This window comes from Silurus aristotelis, assembly GCF_946808225.1.
Source record: "Silurus aristotelis genome assembly, chromosome: 8".
NCBI lineage: Eukaryota > Metazoa > Chordata > Actinopteri > Siluriformes > Siluridae > Silurus > Silurus aristotelis.
Window position 1 is genome coordinate 16,764,876 of NC_139581.1, and position 25,547 is coordinate 16,790,422.

The 25,547-nt window shown below is 37.1% G+C and overlaps 1 protein-coding gene across 1 annotated transcript; it reads right to left on the minus strand.

Moving 5' to 3' along the window:
- Nucleotides 1-2,361: 2,361 nt before the first annotated feature.
- On the minus strand, nucleotides 2,362-24,019 carry gosr1 (golgi SNAP receptor complex member 1). Its single transcript, XM_083549266.1, has 9 exons — nucleotides 23,863-24,019; nucleotides 21,595-21,706; nucleotides 21,407-21,494; nucleotides 20,761-20,868; nucleotides 18,016-18,107; nucleotides 15,472-15,546; nucleotides 7,019-7,048; nucleotides 4,029-4,111; nucleotides 2,362-2,958 (listed from the first exon to the last, which is right to left on the minus strand). The coding sequence occupies exons 1-9, from the start codon at nucleotides 23,891-23,893 to the stop codon at nucleotides 2,834-2,836; spliced, it is 744 nt and encodes a 247-aa protein (XP_083405392.1). The 5' UTR covers nucleotides 23,894-24,019; the 3' UTR covers nucleotides 2,362-2,833.
- Nucleotides 24,020-25,547: the final 1,528 nt, after the last annotated feature.

Consider the following 25,547-nt stretch of genomic DNA (forward strand, 5'->3'; position numbering starts at 1 on the left):
TTTATTTACTAATCAGCTATTAATGCAAAGAATGCAATATTTATCATAATACTGACGCAACTAGAAGCAAGAAAGAAAAAAAATTAATACAATAAAAATAAAAAAATAAATAAAAATCACACAGAAGGCAGGAATGTGCGTCATGTGCCAGATGTCCACCCCCACCATCCTTCTTTTCACACCAATATTTAATAACCTGTTCAAATATTACTCATTATTTAAAAGTTTTCATTCATATTTTCACTATTTATTAGAGCATTTTTACTCTGGGAAGCTTCTGCTGCCCAAACACATTACTAACATTATTTACAGCCTATTGCTTTACAGTATATGTAATATGTCACTGTAGATCAAAAACAAAAAAAACACTACATGAACAAAAGTATTTGGACACCTCACATCACACAAATGATTGTTGAACATTTCATTCCACTTTGTTGTTATAATACTCACCATTCTTCTGGGTTGGCTTTTCACAGGGTTTTGGAACGTGGAACTACGAGGACATGTGATCGTTCCAGCGAATTCCATTCACATTTTCCTTCCATGAAACACAAAACTAACTAGAACAGTTTGGGGAAGTTTTTTTTTTTATATAAGAGTGGTGTTCATATGTTCACAAACTCCTGCCTATGTTTCATGGATTTAAGCATCGATCAAATCTTTCACACTGATCTTTAATATTCTACAACACCTGCAGGATGCTCTGTATTACAGCATCAGTTCGACCCACTGAGGATGTGTAGCCTCATCAGGAGCTTCTGTAGGAATGTGTGAACATTAAACAACTGCCCATTCATTCATACACCCACTGGCTCTTAGAACCTCAGTTTTCTAAACATACTCAGTGTTTAGTGTTTTCATTCTGTCAGTTGAGATGTACAGACAGACAAAATTGTTGGTACACTTCTTTAAAAAAAAAAAAAACTCACAATGGTCACTGAAATAATTTTAACATGACAAAAGTAATAAATAAAAATGTACTGAGAATTAACTGATGAAAAGCAAATTGAATTGGCCTGGACAAAAATGATCTGTCAGTCTTCCTATTTAAAGGGTGAAAAGTTTCACTGTGCTGTTTGGGATCATGGTGTGCACCACACTGAACACATATAACAGAAAGCTAAGGTGAGAGTTGTCTCAGAAAATTAGAAAGAAAATTGTAGACAAACATGTTAAAGACAAGAAGACCAAAAACAAATGGTAACCAAAGAGCACAGAACAACTTTCAAAGAGAGTAGAGGTGAACTAGATGGTACATCAGTGTCAGATCACACCGTCTGTTGCTGTTTAAACCATAGTGGACTTAATGGAGGATTCCACTGTTGAAAGCAAATCATAAAAAAGCGAGACTGGAATTTGCCAAAATGCATATTTACAAGCCACAAAGTTTCTGTCCTTCGTACAGATGAGACAAAACAGAAGCTTTCTGGCAAATCCAATCAGCTCCATGTTCACCAACACAAAAATGAAATTGGAGAAGAAATTACACCTACAGGTTTTGAAAAAATGGTGAAATTACAATTATGACAAAAAAAAAAAAACAATTCACTTGAGGTGAGGAAACTGGAATGCTTGTAGCAACACTAAACAGTCATTAACAGCCGAGATGTGGATAAGATGGTTTTAAAATCCCATTATTACCCAGTTCTGAAGGAATTGTAACAAATCTGACATAATTAGCAATGTAACCAGTACTCCTTAATAGAATTGTTACAGATAAATGTATCATGTAGCATCCAAGCAGCATATATATACTTTTAAGTAGACTTTTCTTTATCCCTGCAAAAACACACAGAGGAAGGAAAAATTCTGACGCAGGCCTGTACAGTCATTAACGCAGTGCTACCTTGTCTGGACGACTATTAACCAGGTTTTATTGTCTACAGCAAAATTTGTAATAAAAATATTTTGGATATTTGTTATGGAACTATAAACCTGAGCCTTTTTTCAGTACATTGTGCTGTAGAAAACATATTGCCTAATGTAACATGTTTTACTAAAAGAATGCTCTGTCTGCCTGGTTTTGATCCTGTTTTTAAGTATTAAATCCTTGCTTGTTTTCCTGAGATTTTCTTCTGGAGCCCTCCTGTTCAGCACTTTAAAGACAGGATTAGTTGCCTGTCAGTCGTCTTCTGGATCAGTCGGTTCAGTTTAGCTACAAAGATTGTAGGTTCACAAGAATGAACAGATGATGCTGCATCTCTACCTTTCTAGCATTTCTCCAATGACAGATTAAGAGGTTTAGGTTAATCACTAATCTCTATGCACTACAAAGCAGTTTTCATTGTCAGCAAACTGGCCATAATCACAAGCAATCTGAAATTGTCTGCAGAATAAAAACGACTTTAGTAGTACCACAATGTTTTACACTTTTTAATATCATGTATATGAATAATTTATTAAATCACATGGAACATAACATGATGAACATCCCCTTCACTAAAAGGACCATCACATTAAAATCCTCTTCCCCCAGTAATCAACAGTGACAGCACAATTTCATGGTGCTGTGTCACAGAGAGACTTTTTTTAAAGCCAGTATTAGTATTACAGGCTGCTCTTTAAAACCAAAATGTTCTGGTTTCTATTATTATTTGGTCAACAGAAGAGCATGTTTGTATTAAGAAAACACAAATGCTGTAAGAGCCACATCCAACCCAGTGCTAGATACAAGTAAGGTAGTCCATGCTGGCCACAATCAATCCTGTTATTTGATTAGGCCAAGTGGGAGTCTGCGTAGCAGCCTCCAGGGTCCCATTTACTGATCTTATTCTCCAAGCCCTGCCACTGCTCACAGAACAGCCCAAAATGCCATCAGATCGTCTGTCAATCAGTGAAATGCATAAAGCAACAGAATGATGGTGCAGATGCCGATTACTCCACCCAAAATTAATGAGTCCCGTCTCTTCCTCAAGTTGAGCCGCTGGATGAGGCTATTGATGGCAGGAAATCGATCTGGCAAGAAAAGTTAAGAACCCAAAGAAAGATTCCAAGATTTCCTAATTATAATTAGAACCTATGATTAACTTAAATAAATGTCTCATTCTAAGTGGACACAATATTTTTGAAAGATGTAGATAGTTGGTATTAATTTTAAGAACGTCTGATTCACTGCTAGTTTTTTTTAGGTCTCTTTTTTTTTTTTTTTACTACCACACAAGTTTAGCTGCAAGTAGTGTTTTGGGGAAAAATTGCCATATTCAGTTTTTTTCCTCTCAGCGTCCATCGCAAAAGCACTAATTACTTGAGTTAACAGGTTGTTAAATTTCAAATGCTCTCTAAAAGATTGCTGTGTCTGTGTCGTGGTTGCCATGCATGTATATTACAGCCAATCCCAACATTTTGAACAGTGGCTTTGTGCGAGCTCTCTCAAAAAAGACTTGTTACTGCTGCCCCCCAAGGTAGGTATTTACCTATTGTATTCTCAGAAACTGGTGATTGTAATTTAAAGTACACCACATTATAATATAATAATCTTCAAGATATATCACATGTCCAAAATGTATTTCATACAATATGTATAAAAGCTACATCTTTAGTAAACCACCTAAATCACTGATCGTCTCCTGGCATGGCCAACCTTTAGGTCCACTACACTACTAATTCTACTTGCTTAGAGGAAACTGAGACACGTGAGACACTGTGCAATGGATAATTACTTTCCCATATCAGTGCACTCAGCACTAGTACACTATATAGACAAAAGTTTGTGGACACCTGACCACACGATTCATATGTGGTTTTAAAACATCCCATTACACATTGTCTCTATTTGCTGCCATATAAACCTGCCCTCTTCTGGGAAGCTACTACCAAAGACATCCCACATAATTGTGTGCCTCAAACTTTGTTGTAACAGTTATAGGAAGACGCATACATGACTGGAAATTTTTTGTCTATATAGTGTAGTTTTAATATCGCCTCTCTAGACAAGATCTTAATAAAGAAATCTAAAACCCTATTTCTATACTAGCCATTGGTTGATGCTTTTAACAAAACCTTTACCACTTGGAAAAAAAGGATACTGGCCAGAGTGTTGACCCTGCTCTGTATAGATTTTAACATGCCTCGCTGGGAGGTCATGTTTTCCTTGGTTGCCATGGCAATACTGCAAAAGAAATGAGAGAATGATTTCACATGAGTTAAACATTAGATTACTTACAGTAGCCTTAACTCCGCTGTAACCCAATACAAAAACAGAATGGCTATGCTGTCACAGTTAAATGTATGACCTGGTTATGTGCTTAAGACTTTTCTAAAACTGTCAGGCAAATTCAGAGCCAGCATTATTTGTCTTCTTCAGCTGAGTCTCACTTTCCTGTAACTGGTAGAGAGGATTAAATTGCAGTGTGACACTATAGCTCACTCAGGATTGAGCTCAGCAGCTTTTTGGAGTGTAAATGATAGCATGGCACCTCAGCGCATGCTGCAGGTTTCAGCTATTTAGCTATTCAGCTTGGAGGAGTAGGACAAAAATTTTTACAAAAGTTATCCCAGGCCAAGTGCACTTTATAGACAAAACTAATTAACAACGCAAACTAAATGCAGGGTAATACATTTCATCTTTAAGCCTTGGTTGAAAAGTAAGCCAAATATTGCACATAAAAAATAAATCTTCATTTTCACAGGTTAAAGAACAACATGTCTTCATTAACATGCTTCTAATGCAAAGAAATAGTGTTGGAAATATAGGTATAAGTCATGGATAAATGCTCCAAGTACATTATAATATCCTGTGTACAACATATACCCCTGGGGATCACAACCCCATGGAGACATTCCCTCCTCATGCACACCAATGATGGTCTTGGGAATTAGCTGATGAGTTACATAAAATGTGTTAAATGATGCAAATTCTGAGCTGCTATGATCCTTTTGTCATTTCTGTTGACGTCGTTATTTTAGATGCAACATTACACAGTACATTTTCTGTAGCTTCATATTTCGACTCCACCCATGATACAGCACAAAACTGATCTAAACAAAGCATTAAATCATAAACAGGAGAGAAAAAATAACAACACAAACACAAAAAAATAGTATAACATAAAACAGCTCCCTCTTGGTGCCTTTTCCCTTTTGTGCATTTAGACAAACAACCAGTGCTTTGTTTCAGTATTCTTTAGCTTCTCCAGACCCCAGAGACATTCATCACCTCTGAGAGCTTTGCTGATGGCCCTTACCTGAGCACTGGGAGAGCAGAACTAAGCACTTTATTTGGACACATATTTGTGCCATAAACTAAATAAATTTTCTTACTCTAAAAACACTGAATATAGTAACTCCACAGCTCTGGTGGGAAAAAAAGGACAAACTGTCTTCACAGAGTAAAATGGCACTAACAAACTAGAGAACAGGAACGAGGAGTATTCTGTTGTCCTGCTGATGAGACAGTGGAGTAAAAAATAGGGTAAACAGTAAAAATTGAAAAGTAATTAAATAAAATTCTGCCTAATTGTTTACAAATGTCTTTTTTCCTTGTTAAATGACTATATGCTGTAAAAACGTTTCTAGATATTTCCAGGCAGCAGCATCAGTGAAGATCTTATCATTTGCAAACTGTTCAAACATATTTGTTCTTACTGAGGCTGGAGAGTAAAGCAAACAAAAAGTGTTAATCAGTTTCTATTTATTATTACATTTAGAATTGTGTAGTGGTTGTGCTATGAGTGGGAGATTAAGATGACAAATCCTGATGAAGGTTTTTAAAAGGGTTCCAAAAATGTTTTTGACTGGGAACCTTTTTTGACTGGTGCTCCATGAAAAGCCTTTTAAAAAAATGCGGTTGGTTGTTTCTCTTTTAAAGCACTAGCTGAGCTGGCTTGGAAACATTAGATGGATAAATATGTTTAAAGTTTTAGGCATATTTAATATTTTTTGATGAATTAGTTTTGATTTTTTTGGCAAACTATGTAGATACCTATTGTTACCAAGTTGAACATACCCTAATCCATTTACTTTCATATTAAGGACATCAAAACATTCTCAAAACTTTCTGATCAGTAAAGATAAATGATTTATCAGTTCCAAATTATCTACAGTGGAAAGTACAATTATCTGTTAATTATATAGTTTTAACGGTTAGTCAGAAAATGCTGTCCAAGGACATTATATGAAATCTTGTTTAGGAGACCTTTCTAAACATCATTAAAAATTCAATCAGAAGCACCCACGCACCCCAGAGACTACTGCAATGATGAGTCCCAAACACATTTTAGTTTGTAAGACCTGTGCAGGAAGTGTAACAATCACAAGCAGTAGATATTGAGCAATTAACTGCATGAATAACACTCAGGGAAATTAGAAGAAATTAACCAGTTTAATTAAGCATCTGGGCCACCTGACTTCTGTGGGTTTCCCCCAGATGAGTTTAACTCCAACGTTGGGACGTAAAATAGAATGTGCTCACACGTGCGTCCAGTCATACGCACTCAAGTGTAAGTATAAGCTCAGTTCAAGGGCAGGGCCTGTACTCAGGGCTTTAGTGGCACATTCAGATGTGTTAACTGTTATTTACTGAGCCAAGACTCAACTCATAGTAGGCATTTGATTTTAAATATTCACACACACACAGAAATGTTTCTGCGATACGTTAAGATTCGCATCCATTAGTCGTGCCTGCCATGGTGGATACGGGATGTACGTTTGAACAAAGTGGAATATGTGGTTTCAAACAAAGCAACCATTAAATGTTTGCCAAGAAAGCTTTTCTGACAGCTTCACTTAAGAGACAGGATCTGCTTTCAGCCTAATCTCAAGCAATAATCTAATGGTATCAGAGAATGGACAAGTAATGGGTTAGTGGCTTGGTGTTTAGCATTGATTGAGGTCTCTTCTAATGGAAATGGAGGCAAAATACACTACTGGTTTAGCAGAGATTTGAGTATTAGAGATTTGAGAAGACACGTCATACACCAGTTAAGAAACATACACATTTCAAGGCAATTAAACGTAGATCTCAAACAGTAAAATTATATATTTAAGTACTGAGCAATTTCTGAAGGTTTAGTATTACCTTATTGTGTCTTCAATAAGACGATCCGAGCTGTAAAGAAAAAAAAGATGATTTGTAAGAGGCTTAAATTGATATGAGGATGAATGATTAAAAGAAAGCATTTATCCTTTGTTGAGAAGGGAGAGCAATCCAATAAAACACTATATTGACAAAAGGTTTGTGGACACTTGTGGTTGTTGCTACTGAATCCAAAGACATTCTATAGAAATAAGAGCCTCCAACAATGTGGTATTTTGGGGAAGACCACATATAGCTGGAAAAGTCATGTGTCCCACAATTATTGGCCATATAGTGTAATTCCACATCAAGTGAGGTACAAGGACATTGACAAGATATATTTTTCTCTCCCAAACAGAAAAATCAACCCTTTACAGATACATAAACACTTAATAAACATAAGAAGAAAAATTATTGAAATGCACCCACATGTATAAAACACATTCAAGTGTTTCAACTATAGCACAGCAACAGTACCTTTGTGTCTCAGTGTTGACTCCTTATAATGAAAATGTAAAACATTTAACTAAACGTTAAATCCCTTCATTCCTAATGATGTAGTCTGCTGATTGCAGATTTACCTTTCAAAATCATCTCATCATTTTAAAAGGTAATACCCAAGAAAAGCAAGAGCTTAAGGTATAGAAAAATGCTTTTTTTGAGACAGATGAACTCTGCAATGCCAAATAACATATTCAACGTGCAATATAACTAAATTGCTAATTCTTCCCTTTCTCTACTTCTTCCAGAGTACAGCAGTGCTGCAGAGTGTTGGCACTGAAAAGGGCTGCAGTGGGTTTTAATAGGTTAATGGTCCCCATTACTCTTTTAAGCAACTGTAACGTTACAGTGAGGACAGAAATTCTTAACCATGACAGGATGTAATGGAGTAGTGTCAAAAGGTTTGGTTAAAAGGTTGTCAAAGTCCCTATAAGTCATGATTAATGATGCATGACTTTGCAACTGGACTAATTATTATAAACTTCCTCATATGGTTGTGTGCACATTTTTTTTTTATTTTTTTTTTATTTAGAGTTTTGCAACCTGGGCTTCCATGTCATGACAATAAAATCCTTCACTCTGTCATCAGGAGGAATCAGGTTCAAATTCCCACACTGATCCAGAAAGTATTATATGCCCCTATAAAGGTTTGTAGTTCTTTCTCCTCTGTTTATAAGTGCTCTCCTCTAAGCATGTTTGATTGCCATTTAGTTTGGTCATTGTTCACATTATTTGTAACATTACCAGAATTATCAAATAGTAGGAAAATACTTTTCCACAATTAAAAAACATTAATCCAAATTGAGCATACATTTCACTTCCTTTCAACAACTGGAAAAAAAAGCTGTGGTAGAAGCCTGGAAAAGCATCACAGCAAAAGAATGTCACCATCATGATGAAGTTACAAGTAAGGTATATACAAAAAAAATATGAAACATTGTTTATGTTAATTGTATCTATTCCAATTTTGCACAGTTAAAACTCCCTGGCATTCGCCTAAAGGTTCTATGTTGTTTAATACATCTGTATGTAAACATCAGGAAAGAAATGTAAAACTTTGCTCTATAATTTTAGATCTTTTGATCTGCTGCATAAAGCAAATACAGAAGAATTGGCCTTGCCATTCCAATACTTTGGATAGGCCTGCATAGTGCAATGTATGTGCTTGCCTGAGTGACGTTATTGAATGCACTTCCCCGCTGAAAGAAATTGCTGTGTTTTAGAGACACACTCATTGCGGGATGATATTTTCAGCCACTTTCAGAACTTTCATTTAGCTAATGCACTTCGGAAAAGGAGAAATCCCATGCTGTGGTAATTTATGTTTGTGAATTCTTTCCCCACTTGATCCACAATTTGGGCATCTGCCATTTCCCACCCACCAACCAGCTATTCTCATCTTATGACCTCTGCTAACAAGGGCGTGTGAAGGCTAACCCATGTTTTCCCCCTAATAACTCAGCCAAACACTTTTTCTTCAGAATGCAGCTCGTGCTGCATCACAGCAGAATCTACTTTACCACATACGCAAGCTAATAGACGCCCACGACTTGTCACTGTGAAAGACTGGGGGTAAAGTGTGCAATGATTTTTTAATTTGATTTTAGAATAATCACCAATCAGTGATGAATGCCTGTTAAGGAGATTCAAATTAGTCAAATTCAAGTCGAATGAGCTCTAGTATTTTTTTTTTGTATCTAGCTACATTTTAATGAAGCACTGCATATGTTATTTCAACAACTGAGTATACTGTGCTGTGTTGCTGTGTATATTCACAAAATGACACTTCTGTCAATTGAGATAATTGTCACCACTGGTAATAAGCAGTTTTTCTGCAGCAATGTGTTGTTAATAAGTTAAATAGGCCTCTGTGGATACATGACTGAGCCACTTCACAACCCAGGCAAAACTCTGTTCAGTTCATTCTAACTGCTGCTGTAAAGATGATACACATGAATGCATACACGTACTTATCTAGGTCTCCCCGCAGAACACCAGTGACTAAACCACACCCTCTCAAAACACCCATGGACCTTAGGACATGACATCATCCTCTTGAGACTTTCGTCCTGCACAAACAATGCAGTCAGCATTTTACGACACAATTAGAATTGATACGTTTTAGCCCAATATCTTTTTAATAGGATGGTGAAAACACGTATTTTCTAACTTTCTACAGACTGCAAAAATACAAACACACACAAAAAAGATACTAAAGCACTACTAATACCCACTAAATAAACAGACGGTTATTCCAGTCCACCCTGCCTCTTCACAGCTGTACACACCAATGCACAACTGTTAAAGTAGGGGGGAAAGCTCCACTCGGCTTCATTCTGTCTATTTACAGGCAGATATGGGACCAGGTTGAAAGATTTAATGTCTTCTATCAGTGCAGAACAGAAAGAATGACAAACTGGCACTGCGAGTGGGTGTGTGTGTTTGTGCCCGCAAACATTTTCTCAGACAGTCAAAAGCAACTCTCAAATGGCCAGTCTGGGCTGCCACAATCATTAAGTCACTCATTATAATAAAGCGCAAATTCAACTCTTGGAGCCACTGGTCCTTCATCTTTTTACGTGTCCCAGCTTCAGCCATTACAATTAGGACAATTCAGTTTCTCTTCTAAGTCCCATAACTCTATCCAAGAAGTGTACATAATACATTTATACACAGCTTACTTCAATGATGCATGAAAAGAGCTCATTATTCCCTTCCTCAAATTGAATATTGTCTTTTACAGAGCTTTATCCTTATAAAGCACAATTTGGTCTTGAAAAGATTATAATGTTTTTGAGTGTGACTCTTACTTACTAAATCTGTTTTGCACTGTAGCACTACAGAAATGCTGTTTTTAAACAGGCATGCAAATATGCCCTGGTTTCAGCAGCTCTCATATGCTTTACTAATTCACATTTTTTTTCTTCATACTTTAAAATCCTTGTTCAGCTCTACTCGCAGACAGACTTGGACGACTCAACTGAACTATTGATCTTCTGCATACGCCTAATAAATGAATGTCTGAAAACTCCAGTCCAGTTTCCAGACTCCTTTTTTTCAGAGAAGGCTTAAATGTGATGGGATCACAAATCTGGCAGGAACACAGAACTACTCCATGTCCTTGTCTCCCCTGGGAAACTTCAACAGCTGTGGCTGCTCACACCTTGGAAAGACATGCAGCAGTTAGAGAAAAATAAGGAGCTATGGCTAGTAAGTGGACATTCTGCTATGTAATGTGACCTATGCATAGACCATTTGTCTTATTACACCCACTCAAGCAGACATACACTTTACAGGAACAGCAGAATGACAGAAACCTCTAACAAACTCTGATACGCTCCATTAGACCAGCAGACTCTAACCTGAGACAAATATTAAATGGGTCAATGGTCTATACCATGAGGTCGTAAATCAAATGTCAAATTCAAACCAACTGAGACAAATTAGGAAACCTTATCATCCCATAGACTTTATCACATCTTTCCTAACTTCTTGCTCACTCAGTATTTGAGCATCCATTTTTGAGCTTGGCAGTAAGAAGGATCCTAGTAGCTAGTGTCTGTGACAGGCAGGGAGAGATTTATGTCACAGCTCAACCAGAGTTGACAGAAAAAAAGGAGCGTGCATCTGGATACAGGCTGCTGAGCTCCATCTGCTGCTTTATTACAGCACGACTCTACAGTAAGTCCTCACCCAGTGTCTCTTTGTGTATTCTAATCTGTCTCTCATATGCTCAGACATAATGACATAATGTGACATATGTGAAATATCAAAGTAAATATTCCTAAAAATGAATTTCATGGTGTACCACTGAACAGGCACTGTCTCGGTACATGTTGCTAGCAGGACATTCTTCCATTTCCTCTGCTGGTCACTGCGGTTTTATTCCACCACAGGGAGTTGGTGAAAGGAAACTGAGCTAGATAATGGAATAAGAGGCGTGCTTGGCAGAGTTTGTCCACGCTTGCTTAAAGATGTCTTTTCCACATATATGAGACATTAAAAATACTCTGATCTGGGTAGGAAATAAATAAATAGTTTTAATGGCATGCATCTCTATGTACAAAAATGAGATTTTAATTTTAAATAAAATTATTTACTTTTTGAAAGAATGAGGTCATTAGAAAATGTGTGGCATCCATTGCCTTGGCATCGTCATGCAATGATCATGGTGGTTTAGAACTCGCAGTGTGCCTAAGGATGTCTAAAGCCTTGCTGAGTGTCACTTCTTTACACACTGTATGTAAATGCTGACGTGAAACTGACATAAACCTAATTAATTTAATTTGTAATCGGATTCCTGCTGTCAAACCATCAGCATCGTATAAACATGACAGCTCCGGAAAGTTTATATATAGTATAGAAGAAAATATAAATATTCTTCCAGATAATGGGATTTTCAAACCACCAGACTTACATCAATGTAAGTTCAGATTGCCGAACACAACTGTTTTGATGATACTGAATTCCATGGGCAGTTTCTACAAGAGAATAACTATATCTGCACCATATATAAAAACCATTTTCATGATCCTTTAAAACTATGTGGATGACTACCAACACGTGGGAATTTGCCTGCACACAAACAGAGAACTGGGTAAGTAAGTTTGCTGTCCTATGACCTGAAAAACAGTTTAGGGCTTGATGTGAACATATTTCCATCTTTCTTTCAGATCAGGGACAGACAGTGCTGTATGCAAGACAAATAAAGCATTAATCATAATAAATGGTGAGCTTTATAACAAAGAATAGCAAGGGAAATACTATGTTCAAAAGTCTGAGTTGATGCATGTATTGTGATATTGATGTATTTTTGATATCATCTAGCCCTAGGAGGGGGAAAATACTTAGTTCCCAGTACCTTATTAGTGGTGAATAAAAAACCAACCCTAACCGTTTTCTTTCTGTCTGAGTTCTGAGCTATGAACGTGAGCCAAAGAAATGCAGTCAGCACTCTGGAATTAGTGCTAAGCAAAGAGAAACTGAACCCGTGGGGAGGTGCCTGTCAGCAAATATTACAACGCTAAACAAAAATGTATTCATAAAATCACTGAATATATACAATGGCAAAATAGTGCCTCTTTTGAAGTTCACGCAGTCTAAAGGTACCTTGTAAATAATTGTACCACGCTGATATAACGAGGAGAATGAATTGGCATTCTGGCAGTGCTAGAACAGAAAGTCCAATCATAGTAATTACATTAGCATATACAAGACTGCGGTAAGCAGCCATCTCCAACAAACATGCTTATGCTGCTCACTCACGTTCACCAATATCCATCAGAACATTTACAGGAACATTCAAAAGTAAGTACAACAAGCTATTAATGCAGGTCAAGAAAATATCTAATGGACTCTGTGGTTGTTACATATTAAGATCCTGCAAGAGAAGACATGCATGTTCCTATGCAATTGACACATTGTTGAACTAAATTATAAAACTCTGGACCTGGAGGGTCTGAGTTCAGGACAGGATTGTGATTTGTAATTGTAAATCAGGCTCCTGACAATTGATGCAGTAACTGAACCTTAATTTATGCAACTTGTTTACTTGATATTTGTAAATACAACTGAAACTGTTTTATGTTTTAGCTATAATTATTTCCATCCATCCATCCATATCTATATCTTATATATATATATATATACACACACACACACACACACACACACACACATACACATATACACATATACACATATACACACACACACACACACACACACACACACACACACACACACACACACACACACACACACACACACACACACACAAAAATAAAAGAAGGGAAGCAGGGAAGACATTGCAGTCAAGTGATTAAGGTAATGGTTATACAGTATTCTGTACACTGCTGCTCAAAATCGCAAGTCAGCAAAAGACCAGGGGCATTAGATCTGCTGGAAATAGATGCTTTAATACTCTAAGGTACTCCCAAATTTTTACCATGCATTGGTTTCTAATTGCTGATTCACAAAGCAAATATGTGGGTGTTCCACCAGAGATAATGATGAAGTCATTTGAGGACGGAAGGAAGATGGGAATTACACATTCCCTGTAGATGGATCAGAAGGCCTTGACTGAGGTGGCAAAGCACTTTCAGACAGTCTAAGCTCCTCTAATGTGTTTGAGTTTTTCCTTTCTCTTAGAGTCCTCCCGTTTTTTAACTCGGTAATCATCAGTAATGTGTACTTATAGAGCTCTGCTCACATTATCTTCCTTTCTTTCCTCTCACAATGTGCCTAAAGTTGTCAGTGAGTGACCAGATAAGTATAAAATATGTTACTGATGACATCACGTCTAAATACAATTAGTCTCTTACTGATGACCGATTTCCTTTTTAGCAGACAGAGTAGGATTACAGAATATAAATTAGCATCCTCACTATCACACAACAAATTATTTAAACACAATGTATAATCTTGATGTATATACACTATGTGGACAAACATATTGGGACACCGGACCTTTCCAGCCATATGTGGTTGTTTTACGACCGTCAGGGGCACAAAACTGTATACGATGTGTCTGGATTCGGTAGCATGTAATATTCCCTTCACTTGAAACCATTTTCCAGCATGAAAATGTCTCTTGCACAAAGCCAGCTCCATGAAGATATGGTTTAGAAGATACGGGTGGGAGTGAACGCTACAGAGCTTAATCCTTCTGAATACCTTTGGAATGAATTGGAACACTGACTGCACCCCAGACCTCCTCAGTACATGATCTTACTAGTGCCTTTGTGGCTAAATGAACATAAATGTCCACAACCACACTCAAAATGTCTAGTGGAACATCTTCTAAGAAAGAACATCCACAAGAAGGTTATTATTAAAGCAAATTGTGACTGATTGTGGAATGGGATATTTAAAAAGCACATATGAATCTTATGGTCAGGTGTCCACAAACTTTTGTCCATATAGAATATTTGCAGTAGGGAGGACCCAACTAGATAATCTTGAGGACACTGATAAGTTGAAATACATTAAAGATTAATATCACAGACACGATACATACATAAAGACAATCTGTAAAATAATTTGTTGTAAAATCCAAAACTTTTTTCACTTCATTTAGTTATTTATTTATTGTCATCAAGAAGCTTACACCCATTAAAACAATTTTAGTTTGACTTAATAACAATTTTAGTTTTACATTTGCTAAATGCTTTCATTATACAGCCTACATATTGCCTATTGCCTGCTAAATTATTTGTGCTCTAAGCCAATCACTCAATTAATAATTCAGAAGACATTTTGAAATTCTGCTGTTATTTTTCCTCTTTTTATCATTTTGGGTAATGTCAGCCCATTTCAGAAATGATTACTGGGTTTTTTTTGTCTTGCTGAGAGAACAAACAATATCTGTTTGATACTGTCTAGGATTAGAGCTAAGTACATATCCATATGCTATATTAATAATCTGATCTGGGTAGAAATTAAACCAGATTATATTGTCTTATCGGTCTGCCTTGGTGTTGGAAAGGTTGTACCTTCCACCACAAACTCTGTAAAGGGCAAATGCCTAATGCCTTATGAGTCCAAGCCAGCAAATGAGATTACACACAATTACAGAGCGAGATGTAAAGTTCTAACCTATACCTGATCAAGAACATTAGAACACAGTTTCATTAAAGTTCACTTTATTTAATCCATTTACAGAGTGCTGGAAATGCTGCTACATATCTCTAAACTTTATTATGCCACATACTAATGGATTTGAAGGAGAAAAAAAACCCTGTGGAACCGAATCCATTTTCCAATGTTCTAATTCCTAAGTCTTTGTACCTATAATAGCGAATGCTTGATCTACATCTAAAATACAAGGTAATCTTGTATGCGCTCATACAGCCAACTTTAACCTTGTGAAAAGATCTGATATATGACAGCCTGTAAAACCGTTCAGAGAATCATGTTAAAGTAATAAAAGGTTAGGAACAAGAATAAGAACTTACTTTCTTAGGTGCTCATGTTCCTTAAGGAACAGTTCTGTTCGTCTGTTGTTCACCCCTGAGCCACTCTTGTATGTCCTGTTAAAGAATTAAACACTAACACATTATTCAAGAAATCCACAACTCTGGTGTGATGCCTGTGAAGATGGAAGTGGATTATGGAAACCGAAACGTTCCTCAATGTTACATTTTTGAATGAACAACAAATTGAGAGTTACAAACCATGAGACAGCAACATCTCTTGAATATATTAAATGATATATAGATGGATTTCTAAACTGCAGTTAAGTGTCACAAGAAATCACCTCCAAATTTCACTAACCCTATTACAACAATTCAAAATGGATAATATATGACTTTGATCATCAACATAAAAAATGTTAGGCCCACTTCAAATAAAAAAATTTTACTTACAGAGGGCACGGCATTTCAAGCCTATTAATCAGAGTTGCCCCCTCGAGCTCAGGATAGTGAATCCATGATGATTTAACACTGGGGCTTTCTTCTTCCTACTGTCTATATGAAGAATCTAGCCAGTGCAACCACAGAAAGCATTTAGTGTGAATAATGAATGAGTGCAGTGCTGGGAAGACAAACCCTTCCCAAGGAGTTCATCAGGGCAGTGGCAAACAAAAACCCATCCTTTCCATGGTTTGCAAACCCAGAGGCTACAATCCTCACATTACTGCCCGCACAAATTAACATTAACATACATTTCAGAAGAGAAGAAGCAGGTAATGGACAAGCTATGTAAATGTAAGCTAACCAAATGACAAAATCAAAAACACATATCCTCCACCAACTGGTATGCAGTAGGGTGTGTTTAATGCAATAGGATGCAATACAAGGCCCTAAGCTGTATAACACACATGCGCACACATGCACACAGTGACTATCATTTCTGCATGCTGGCATTTTAACTGTACTCTGTGGTGCAATGCAGATCAGGCAAGATGGGGGCGGGGGCACACAATGAACTCAACGACAGGCAAAACCTTCACAGTAATCACTGGTGCCCTCATGCTGAAAGAGGGACTCCGCAGTCACACACACACACACACACACACACACACACACACACACACACACACACACACACACACACACACACAGACTAGGGAAGGAAAGTTATGACGGTACAAAACGCGTGTTTAATGAAGTGTGTGTGCTGACACCTGGTGGTTAATTGAGATAATGCACACAATTTGTCACACTGTCATGGACATCCTCTAAACTGACTCCATAGTTTACATAGCTGAGGGGCCCAAGAGTAAAGGGAAATGCTTTGAGAAAAAAACATGTTGCCTGCTACATAAATAAAAATCTGTAATATGTGACCCTGATTATATTCAACGTGGTGTTTTTCCACACACAAAATGGTTGCACTTAAAGCACATTTGCAAAAGACTTATATATGACTATTTAAACCAATTCAGAAGGTCTAAGATGCAGTTACAAATAAAGTGTAAAATCTGCATGGGCAGGAGTTAGAAAGAACATTACATCTGGTGTTAATTCTGTCTGCAAAGAACAGGAATTTATGATTACACTAGGCACTGGTTGACAAAATCGGACAGCTAAAGACTAGAAGAATGGCGGCAGATCCGATGAATATTGATTTCTACCGCAGGTGGTAGGGTCAGTATTCTGAGTCAACACCATAAATCCATTGATGCAACCTGCATGTCAGCATTTCAGACGTTTGATGGGGGTGTAATGGTGTGGGGAATAAAGTAGAAAATGTACCTCTTTATACAAAGAATCTTCCGAATGTTACAGATTGATTTAGTATTGTTGCAGACCATGTGCATATGCTTCAGGTTTACAATATCCCCTTTTTCTAAATAATATATTCAGCACAGGCATTTCAAACTTGGTTTCAGAAAAATTAGTCCAAAAAAAGTTATTCACTATGGAACATAATATTCATAGCATAAATGAAAAAATGAATGAATGCATGCATTCTTGCATGAATGTGCGTGATAAGAATTAAACGTACACAAATAAATTAAATATACTAGGGTTGGAACGGATTAAGGGTGTTTTAAGTATTTTCAATGGGGAAAGTTGATTTGATGTGCGAGCAAATTGAGCTACGAGCTCGGCCACGGAACGAATTAAACTCGAAGGTCAAGGTACCACTGTATTGGGTTTCAAATAAAGTGCATATGCTTTATGAATGTTTACTCGAAACGTTAAAAAACATTTAAGATTAAATGCAGTCCAAAAAGATCGGCGCAAGTTCAACTGCGTAATTTGGTCTGCTTTCACATTTGGAGTATTTTGAAATTGCTTTAATAACTTTAAAAGAATTTCTGTTTGGATAACCTGTTAATAATGACACTGGGTTCAGATACATACTAATCACATCTGAGGGAATAGAGAGAGAGAGAGAGAGAGAGAGAGAGAGAGAGAGAGAGAGAGAGAGAGAGAGAGAGAGAGCGAGAGCGAGAGCGAGCGCGAGAGAGAGAGAGAGCGAGAGAGAGAGCGAGAGAGAGAGAGAGAGCGAGCGCGAGAGAGAGAGAGAGAGAGCGCGTGTCCACTTACTCGATATCTTTCCTGACAGATCCGAGGAGATCCTCTCGTTCTCTGACAGCTAAGAAGTTGGATTTGGTTTTGTGAAACTCATGTGTGTAGTCCTGTGGACAGACAGAAGGAAACATTTTACAGATACAATGCAGCTGAAGTTCAATCTGTTTAAACTAACATAGTGCTAATTCTGTGTATACTTGAGCTGTGAAATTCTTTTAAAATTAATATATATATATATATATATATATATATATATATAAATATATATACAGTGAGGAAAATAAGTATTTGAACACCCTGCTATTTTGCAAGTTCTCCGACTTAGAAATCATGGAGGGGTCTGAACTTGTCATCGTAGGTGCATGTCCACTGTGAGAGACATAATCTAAAAAAAATAAAATCCAGAAATCACTATATATGATTTTTAAACTATTTATTTGTATGATACAGCTGCAAATAAGTATTTGAACACCTGTCTATCAGCTAGAATTCTGACCCTCAAAGACCTGTTAGTCTGCCTTTAAAATGTCCACCTCCACTACATTTATTATCCTAAATTAGATGCACCTGTTTGAGGTCGTTAGCTGCATAAAGACACCTGTCCACCCCATACAATCAGTAAGAATCCAACTACTAACATGGCCAAGACCAAAGAGCTGTCCAAAGACACTAGAGACAAAATTGTACACCTCCACAAGGCTGGAAAGGGCTACGGGGAAATTGCCAAGCAGCTTGGTGAAAAAAGGTCCACTGTTGGAGCAATCATTAGAAAATGGAAGAAGCTAAACATGACTGTCAATCTCCCTCGGACTGGGGCTCCATGCAAGATCTCACCTCGTGGGGTCTCAATGATCCTAAGGAAGGTGAGAAATCAGCCCAGAACTACACAGGAGGAGCTGGTCAATGACCTGAAAAGAGCTGGGACCACCGTTTCCAAGGTTACTGTTGGTAATACACTAAGACGTCATGGTTTGAAATCATGCATGGCACGGAAGGTTCCCCTGCTTAAACCAGCACATGTCCAGGCACGTCTTAAATTTGCCATTGACCATTTGGATGATCCAGAGGAGTCATTGGAGAAAGTCATGTGGTCAGATGAGACCAAAATAGAACTTTTGGGTCATAATTCCACTAAACGTGTTTGGAGGAAGAAGAATGATGAGTACCATCCCAAGAACACCATCCCTACTGTAAAGCATGGGGGTGGTAGCATCATGCTTTGGGGGTGTTTTTCTGCACATGGGACAGGGCGACTGCACTGTATTAAGGAGAGGATGACCGGGGCCATGTATTGCGAGATTTTGGGGACCAACCTCCTTCCCTCAGTTAGAGCATTAAAGATGGGTCGAGGCTGGGTCTTCCAACATGACAATGACCTGAAGCACACAGCCAGGATAACCAAGGAGTGGCTCTGTAAGAAGCATATCAAGGTTCTGGTGTGGCCTAGCCAGTCTCCAGACCTAAACCCAATAAAGAATCTTTGGAGGAAACTCAAACTCCGTGTTTCTCAGCGACAGGCCAGAAACCTGACTGATCTAGAGAAGATCTGTGTGGAGGAGTGGCCAAAATCCATCCTGCAGTGTGTGCAAACCTGGTGAAAAACTACAGGAAATGTTTGACCTCTGTAATTGCAACCAAATGCTACTGTACCAAATATTAACATTGACTTTCTCAGGTGTTCAAATACTTATTTGCAGCTGTATCATACAAATAAATAGTTAAAAAAATCATATATTGTGATTTCTGGATTTTTTTTTTAGATTATGTCTCTCACAGTGGACATGCACCTACGATGACAATTTCAGACCCCTCCATGATTTCTAAGTCGGAGAACTTGCAAAAAAGCAGGGTGTTCAAATACTAATTTTCCTCACTGTATATATATATATATATATATATATATATATATATATATATATATATATATATATATATATATATATATCATTTAATATTTTGCAACAAATGCAACAATATTAAATGCATACAAACTGGAAAAAAAATAAATATATATATTTTTTTTTTATTCATTTTTTCCCCCAGTTTGTATGCATTTAATATTGTTGCAATGAGTATTAGTAGAAAATTCTAAAGTACACATGTAGCATAAACAACAAATAATTACAGTAAAGCAGCATTTAGTTTATGGCATTGAGCATTAACATTACAAAAACGAAATTAAGATGTCAGATTCCATTTGTCATTCTTCTTTCGTACCAACCTTTTCAAAATCTGACTTGTTTTTCTACATTAATTAGGTGTAGTTCTTTTAAAACCTCTTTTCAAGCCTGTACACAGTAGCAGACCAAAATCCCAAATAAGTTGTATTTACTCTTTACAGGGTACGATATGATGCCCATCTACAGAAACACATTATACACCCAAAAGAACACCATTTGAGATTCAGCCAAAGAAAAACACATTACTCCAATAAATATCTAGTGGAAGCTGTTAACTACTTTTCAGTGAACATACTGTCTTTGCTTTTTAAATAATTGATCAGAAACCTGACAGATCATTTTGAAACCTGGAAAATAAACCACAACTGACTATTTATTTAGAACCATCTTCATAAGTGCAGGAAATACTTAAATAAATGAAGATCTTTGAACATATTTTTAGGTTAATTGTATATGTAAGAATTATAAAAATTAAAACGTGATTAAAAGGTGAAAAGGTGCCTGCTCCATGCTTTAATTTTCAGAGGTGAACACCATGAGTGGGTAAGATGAGTATGGAAAGGTGTAGGACATGTCTCACCTGCAGGATGTCTCTGTGCCTCTGCAGCGTGTGCATTAGTGCAGCATTAAGAGAGGTCACGCCCGGCGTGCTAGTGTACTCTGCCATCTTATCGTTTATTCCTGTGAGCTAGAAGGAACAGGACAATTTATTCACAACTAAACTTAATGTCTTGGAAAAGAAAACCATCAAACAGACTGACCACTCAAAACCAAGCTGCAAAAATAGTTTTTTTTTTTTTTTTTAAAACCTTACACTTTTACACACACCATGCCAGAAGCGTTACCGAAAGTTTCTTAGGGAATTTTGAACGGAAGCCGATTATCAGTTATGCAACAAAAGTGCTTGTAATCTATAGCACATGTCTTACCTCCATCCGCTACCTTCTTAAAGGATACCTTCTAAAATGACAACACCGTGGATTCACGTTTATTATTATATTTAGAAAACACCATGTGCTCCAAAAGCAGGAGTGCCAACAGTAGTGTATTCTGTGATAAAACAGGTACACATCTCTATCAAAAACGGTGTTTTGATTGATTGGGGGCTTCCATCAAAAAACGAGTAATGGATTAAAGCTTTGCTGTATCAACATCGCAAAAGAAACAACTTCTGAGACATAATTCTTGGCTGATTGTCTGCCGGATTAAAAACGTAACTTCCATACCTTTGCAAGAAGCTGTTCGATTTCGACTGACATGGTATCAAACATTCTATCTTGGGTGGAGTTGTTAAGGAGGGGTGTTGTGTCCGAACTGCCGAGACAAATGACAAGGAAAAAACATGTATATGATATATATGAAGAACACAAACATGCTTTATTTTTAAAAGATTCAATTCCTCATGTAATTTTACCAGTCTCCTCTCCGGCCATCACGAGAGCTGCTGTAGCTGGTGCACAGTTTACTGAAAGACACCAGCTTCAAATCGAGCTCGTTCTCCAACTGTCTGGCTTGTTTACGCAAATCTGCAAATGCAACAAGCAAAACAAACGTAAAACATTCAATCTGAGCTGTGCTACGTCTTTTTTCTTTTTCAGCACCATTCTGTCTAAACGTTTATTATTGTGTGTGAACATCCCAGGAGGTCAATAGTTAATTCAAACACTCAAGCCAATACATCTGGTTCCAATATCTAAATCATAATCAAAGTCACAAAGAAGACACTTTCCTTATTCTGATGTTTGATATGAGCACCCGCATCTGCATGTGTTTGCATTGTACAACTGACACTTGATTGGCTGATAACAGGCACATAATAACTGCAAAAATGATCATGTGCTCATGGGTTTCTAATAAAGTGAACAGTAAGTGTATGTCTGCAAGTTGGTTTATCTAAAACAAATACTAGTTTGTACAGTATAACTCACTATAAATCATGCTTTGTTTACCCAAAGTATTTCAGTTCCAAGCAATGAGCTTTACTCAGACGCAGCATTAAACTCTTGGCTTGCAACTCTGTCAGATTAGCTTCATTTATTAATACATGGCCTGCCATGCAGTATGACGTTTATATGTTTAACAAACATCCGCAAGGCAAATTAGCTCCTGCTCTCGATTACATTGCAGCTGCAATAAAAGTCTTTTTCAACTCTCTCTCTTTTAAAATGCAGCCTGTTCTTTAACAGACAAAGCAGAATATTTTAACTTCTATCCGTCCAAGATACTTTCTGTTCTGTCACCTGAGACTCCCATTAATGTTAAATAATGTGCTCCTAAAAAAACACAGCAATGATGATCTATATGATGAGCTAAATGCCACTTCAGTTTTAAATCCGTTTCTTATTAGTCTAAGATTGAGTATGTGCAGATTATTCTAAACAATAACCTACTTAAAAGAGTGCATTTCCTTATATCCCTTAATTTTTTCCCTATCATGTTTCCTGTGGTGTAGGTTCAGTGCAGGGTATTTGACTCTGTACTTCGGCACCTATTACAACCTGTTTCTTCGACTCCACAGAAAGTGAGTGACGACAGCATCAGTCTTTACCTGGAAACTGAAATTGATATAACTATCTGCAGTGGAATGTGGACTTGCTGTGTTTACAAAGTCTTTCCTTTATCTAACGCACAATCTTCGTTTAAAGGTGCGTTAAAATTATTTTCATTACGCCACAGAAATGTCAACCACTCCCACTGTGTCATTATAAAGTCTGAGCGGTTGAAAAAGGGTGAATCAATGGTAGTGTATTCCCTTTTGTGTGATTTTTTCCAAAGTTGAAATATGATCAAACTCTTGATGATTTATGCCTGATTACTGCAAATAGTTTTTATCAATAATGGCAGCTTTTATCTCCACTCTTTTTAATGAGAAAACGATGAGAGCTGAAGTGAGGCCACTTTGATCAGACTGGAACCCAAAGAGATGGTGTAAAAGTTCTTAACTTTGGACTCGACCGTTGTTATGGAATGAACTGTACAGTACAAAAGCTACTTCCGGCAGAAAAATAACCCGGAACTCAAAAAAACAAACAAAAAAAACCCCAACACCTTAGGACATAAAAGGATTTCCGTTTGGTGCCTTAGGAAGAACCCGGGACTATTTACCAATACAGTGAATCTCTTTTTTTCCCCAAAAACAGTGCTGCTGTTTCAGTGACATTTAGTGATCTTATACAAGTACAAATATCAGTTGTGGTATGTGCTTTTGTATGACAGCAGTTCAGCAATGTTTCTAAATTTCTAATGTTAACTCAAAAATCCCTCCGTTGACTTGTTACACACTTGGAGTAAAGACGAGCTAACCTGCTAGTCAACTTATTAGCTACCCAGCTGGTTTTAAGAGACAAATAGTCTAGACCTAGAACAAAACATTTACATAACCAAATGTCTCGTAATCGAAGTAAGTAAACCTCTAGGCTTAATCTCACTATAGGTGTCAAACAGAAAATCTCTTCTACACTACTGACGTCACACAGTTTGCTAGTCTAGCTACAAAGCTAAAGCTCGTCATCCAGCTAATGCTAACGCTATGAATTAGATAGAGGCGTTGGTGCCCGTTAGCCCAACTCAATTTTTCCCCAAGCTTCCATAAAAAACAGTTCTAAAGAAACAAGACGTTTCCAAAAATGTATAGTAAAATGTTTACTGCTGAGTCTTTAATTACGCCACTTTGCCACCTCACCTTCCCAGTAGTTGCTGTTTGCAGCCGCCATCTTTGTTATCCAACGTCATACGCGTCGTGCTGGCAGAGGCGTGGAAAAGACTAAAGCTGTGTTACAAACCGCACTAATGTACTACAAAGGGTGTCTCAACAGCGCTCATTGATACATAGCGCTCTTTTTTGGCATACTATCAAGTGCGGTAGTATGGATAGAGTTATTGTTAAATCGTACTACAAAAAAAAAACATTACATCGCCCCCCGTCTTCAACCAACAGACAATACAACACTTAACATTATCTAAAACTAAGTTGAATATACAGCATATTGTCTCATATATATATATATATATATCAATCACGGTCACAGTGTATCCATAGATTATCCCAGAAACACTGGGAGTGAGGTGGAAATATACACTCTATTTAATGCTCTATTGGATGTTATGGTGCCAGCATTTATTTCTTTCATTAATAAATGTATTTAATTATTTATGCCTTTATTAAATTGTTTTTTGATTTAGGTAATCATTGAAATACAATTTCCATCCTCTAGATGGTAGCAGAGCTGAAGGTGTGGAGATGTTTGCTGGGAGTGACGAGGATGGACAGGATTAGAAACGAGTTTATTAGGGGGACTGCGCATGTAGGACGTTTTGGAGACAAGGTGAGTGAGATGTGATTGAGATGGTTTGGACATGTGCAGAGGAGGGACATGGGGTATATCAGTAAAAGCATGCTGAGGATGGAGCCACCAGGAAGGAGGAAAAGAGGAAGGCCAAGGAGGAGGTTTATGGATGTGGCAGATGTACAGGGGGGTATTGAGACGGATGATCCACTGTGGTGACCCCTAATGGGAGAAGCCAAAAGAAGAAGAAGAAGAAGATAGTCCAAAGCTTGTTAAATGTATGTATTTGTATTATCAGAGACACATTTATTCCTGGCTTAGTCCATTTATTCATTCTGCCTTACATTCAAACACCATACATAAAGGTTCAGCAGGATATACAGGTGTAACTCTGAAGCATTCAAGTGGCTTTGCTCATTTACACAAAGAAATTATCTACAATCATTTTTGTATCAAAATGGAAAAGAAATATACAACTGCACAACCAATACATCCAAAACCCATACATATTGTTCAGATACACTCAAGCATCAGCATCAAGCAATCAATTTTTTGTTTACAGTTAATAAAAAAAAAAAGTAACCTCATATTTGGTGATAAATGCACGATGGAGCCACATGTCTGTATTCATCAGAATACACTGGTCTTAACTTATATATATATATATATATATATATATATATATATATATATATATATATATATATATATATATATATATATATAAGTTAATTCCAGCATGGAATTTAATGCAGTTAAAGTTAAGTTTTTATGACCAGAAGATTAATGCAAGCAAAACACTAAATGACAAAAAAGTAAACTTGAGCTACCTTTAGATATTTCTTAATAAACACTAGAAATATGTAAAGAATGAAGGCAGTTCAAGGAAAAAGGTTACCCAGATTACATAGCTAATGTCCATACCTTTGCCTGTGCTTTAAAAATCAGTAAAAAGTGTGGATTTATTTTAAATGGTATTTTATAATTACTGGATATTACCTGGCAGTAAGTGATATACAGTAGCAAAACCACTTTACATGGATAAAAAGTGAACTTTTAGTTTCATGAACAACCAACTACT

Excerpts from the sequence above, each read along its gene's own strand:
- gosr1 (XM_083549266.1), bottom strand. The coding sequence starts at position 23,893 with ATGGCGGCTGCAAACAGCAACTACTGGGAAG. Across the intron at positions 21,495-21,594 it reads GATGGCCGGAGAGGAGACTG|TTCGGACACAACACCCCTCC; the intron begins GTAAAATTACAT and ends TTGTCTCGGCAG. Across the intron at positions 15,547-18,015 it reads TCTGTCAGGAAAGATATCGA|GACATACAAGAGTGGCTCAG; the intron begins GTAAGTGGACAC and ends ATTCTTTAACAG.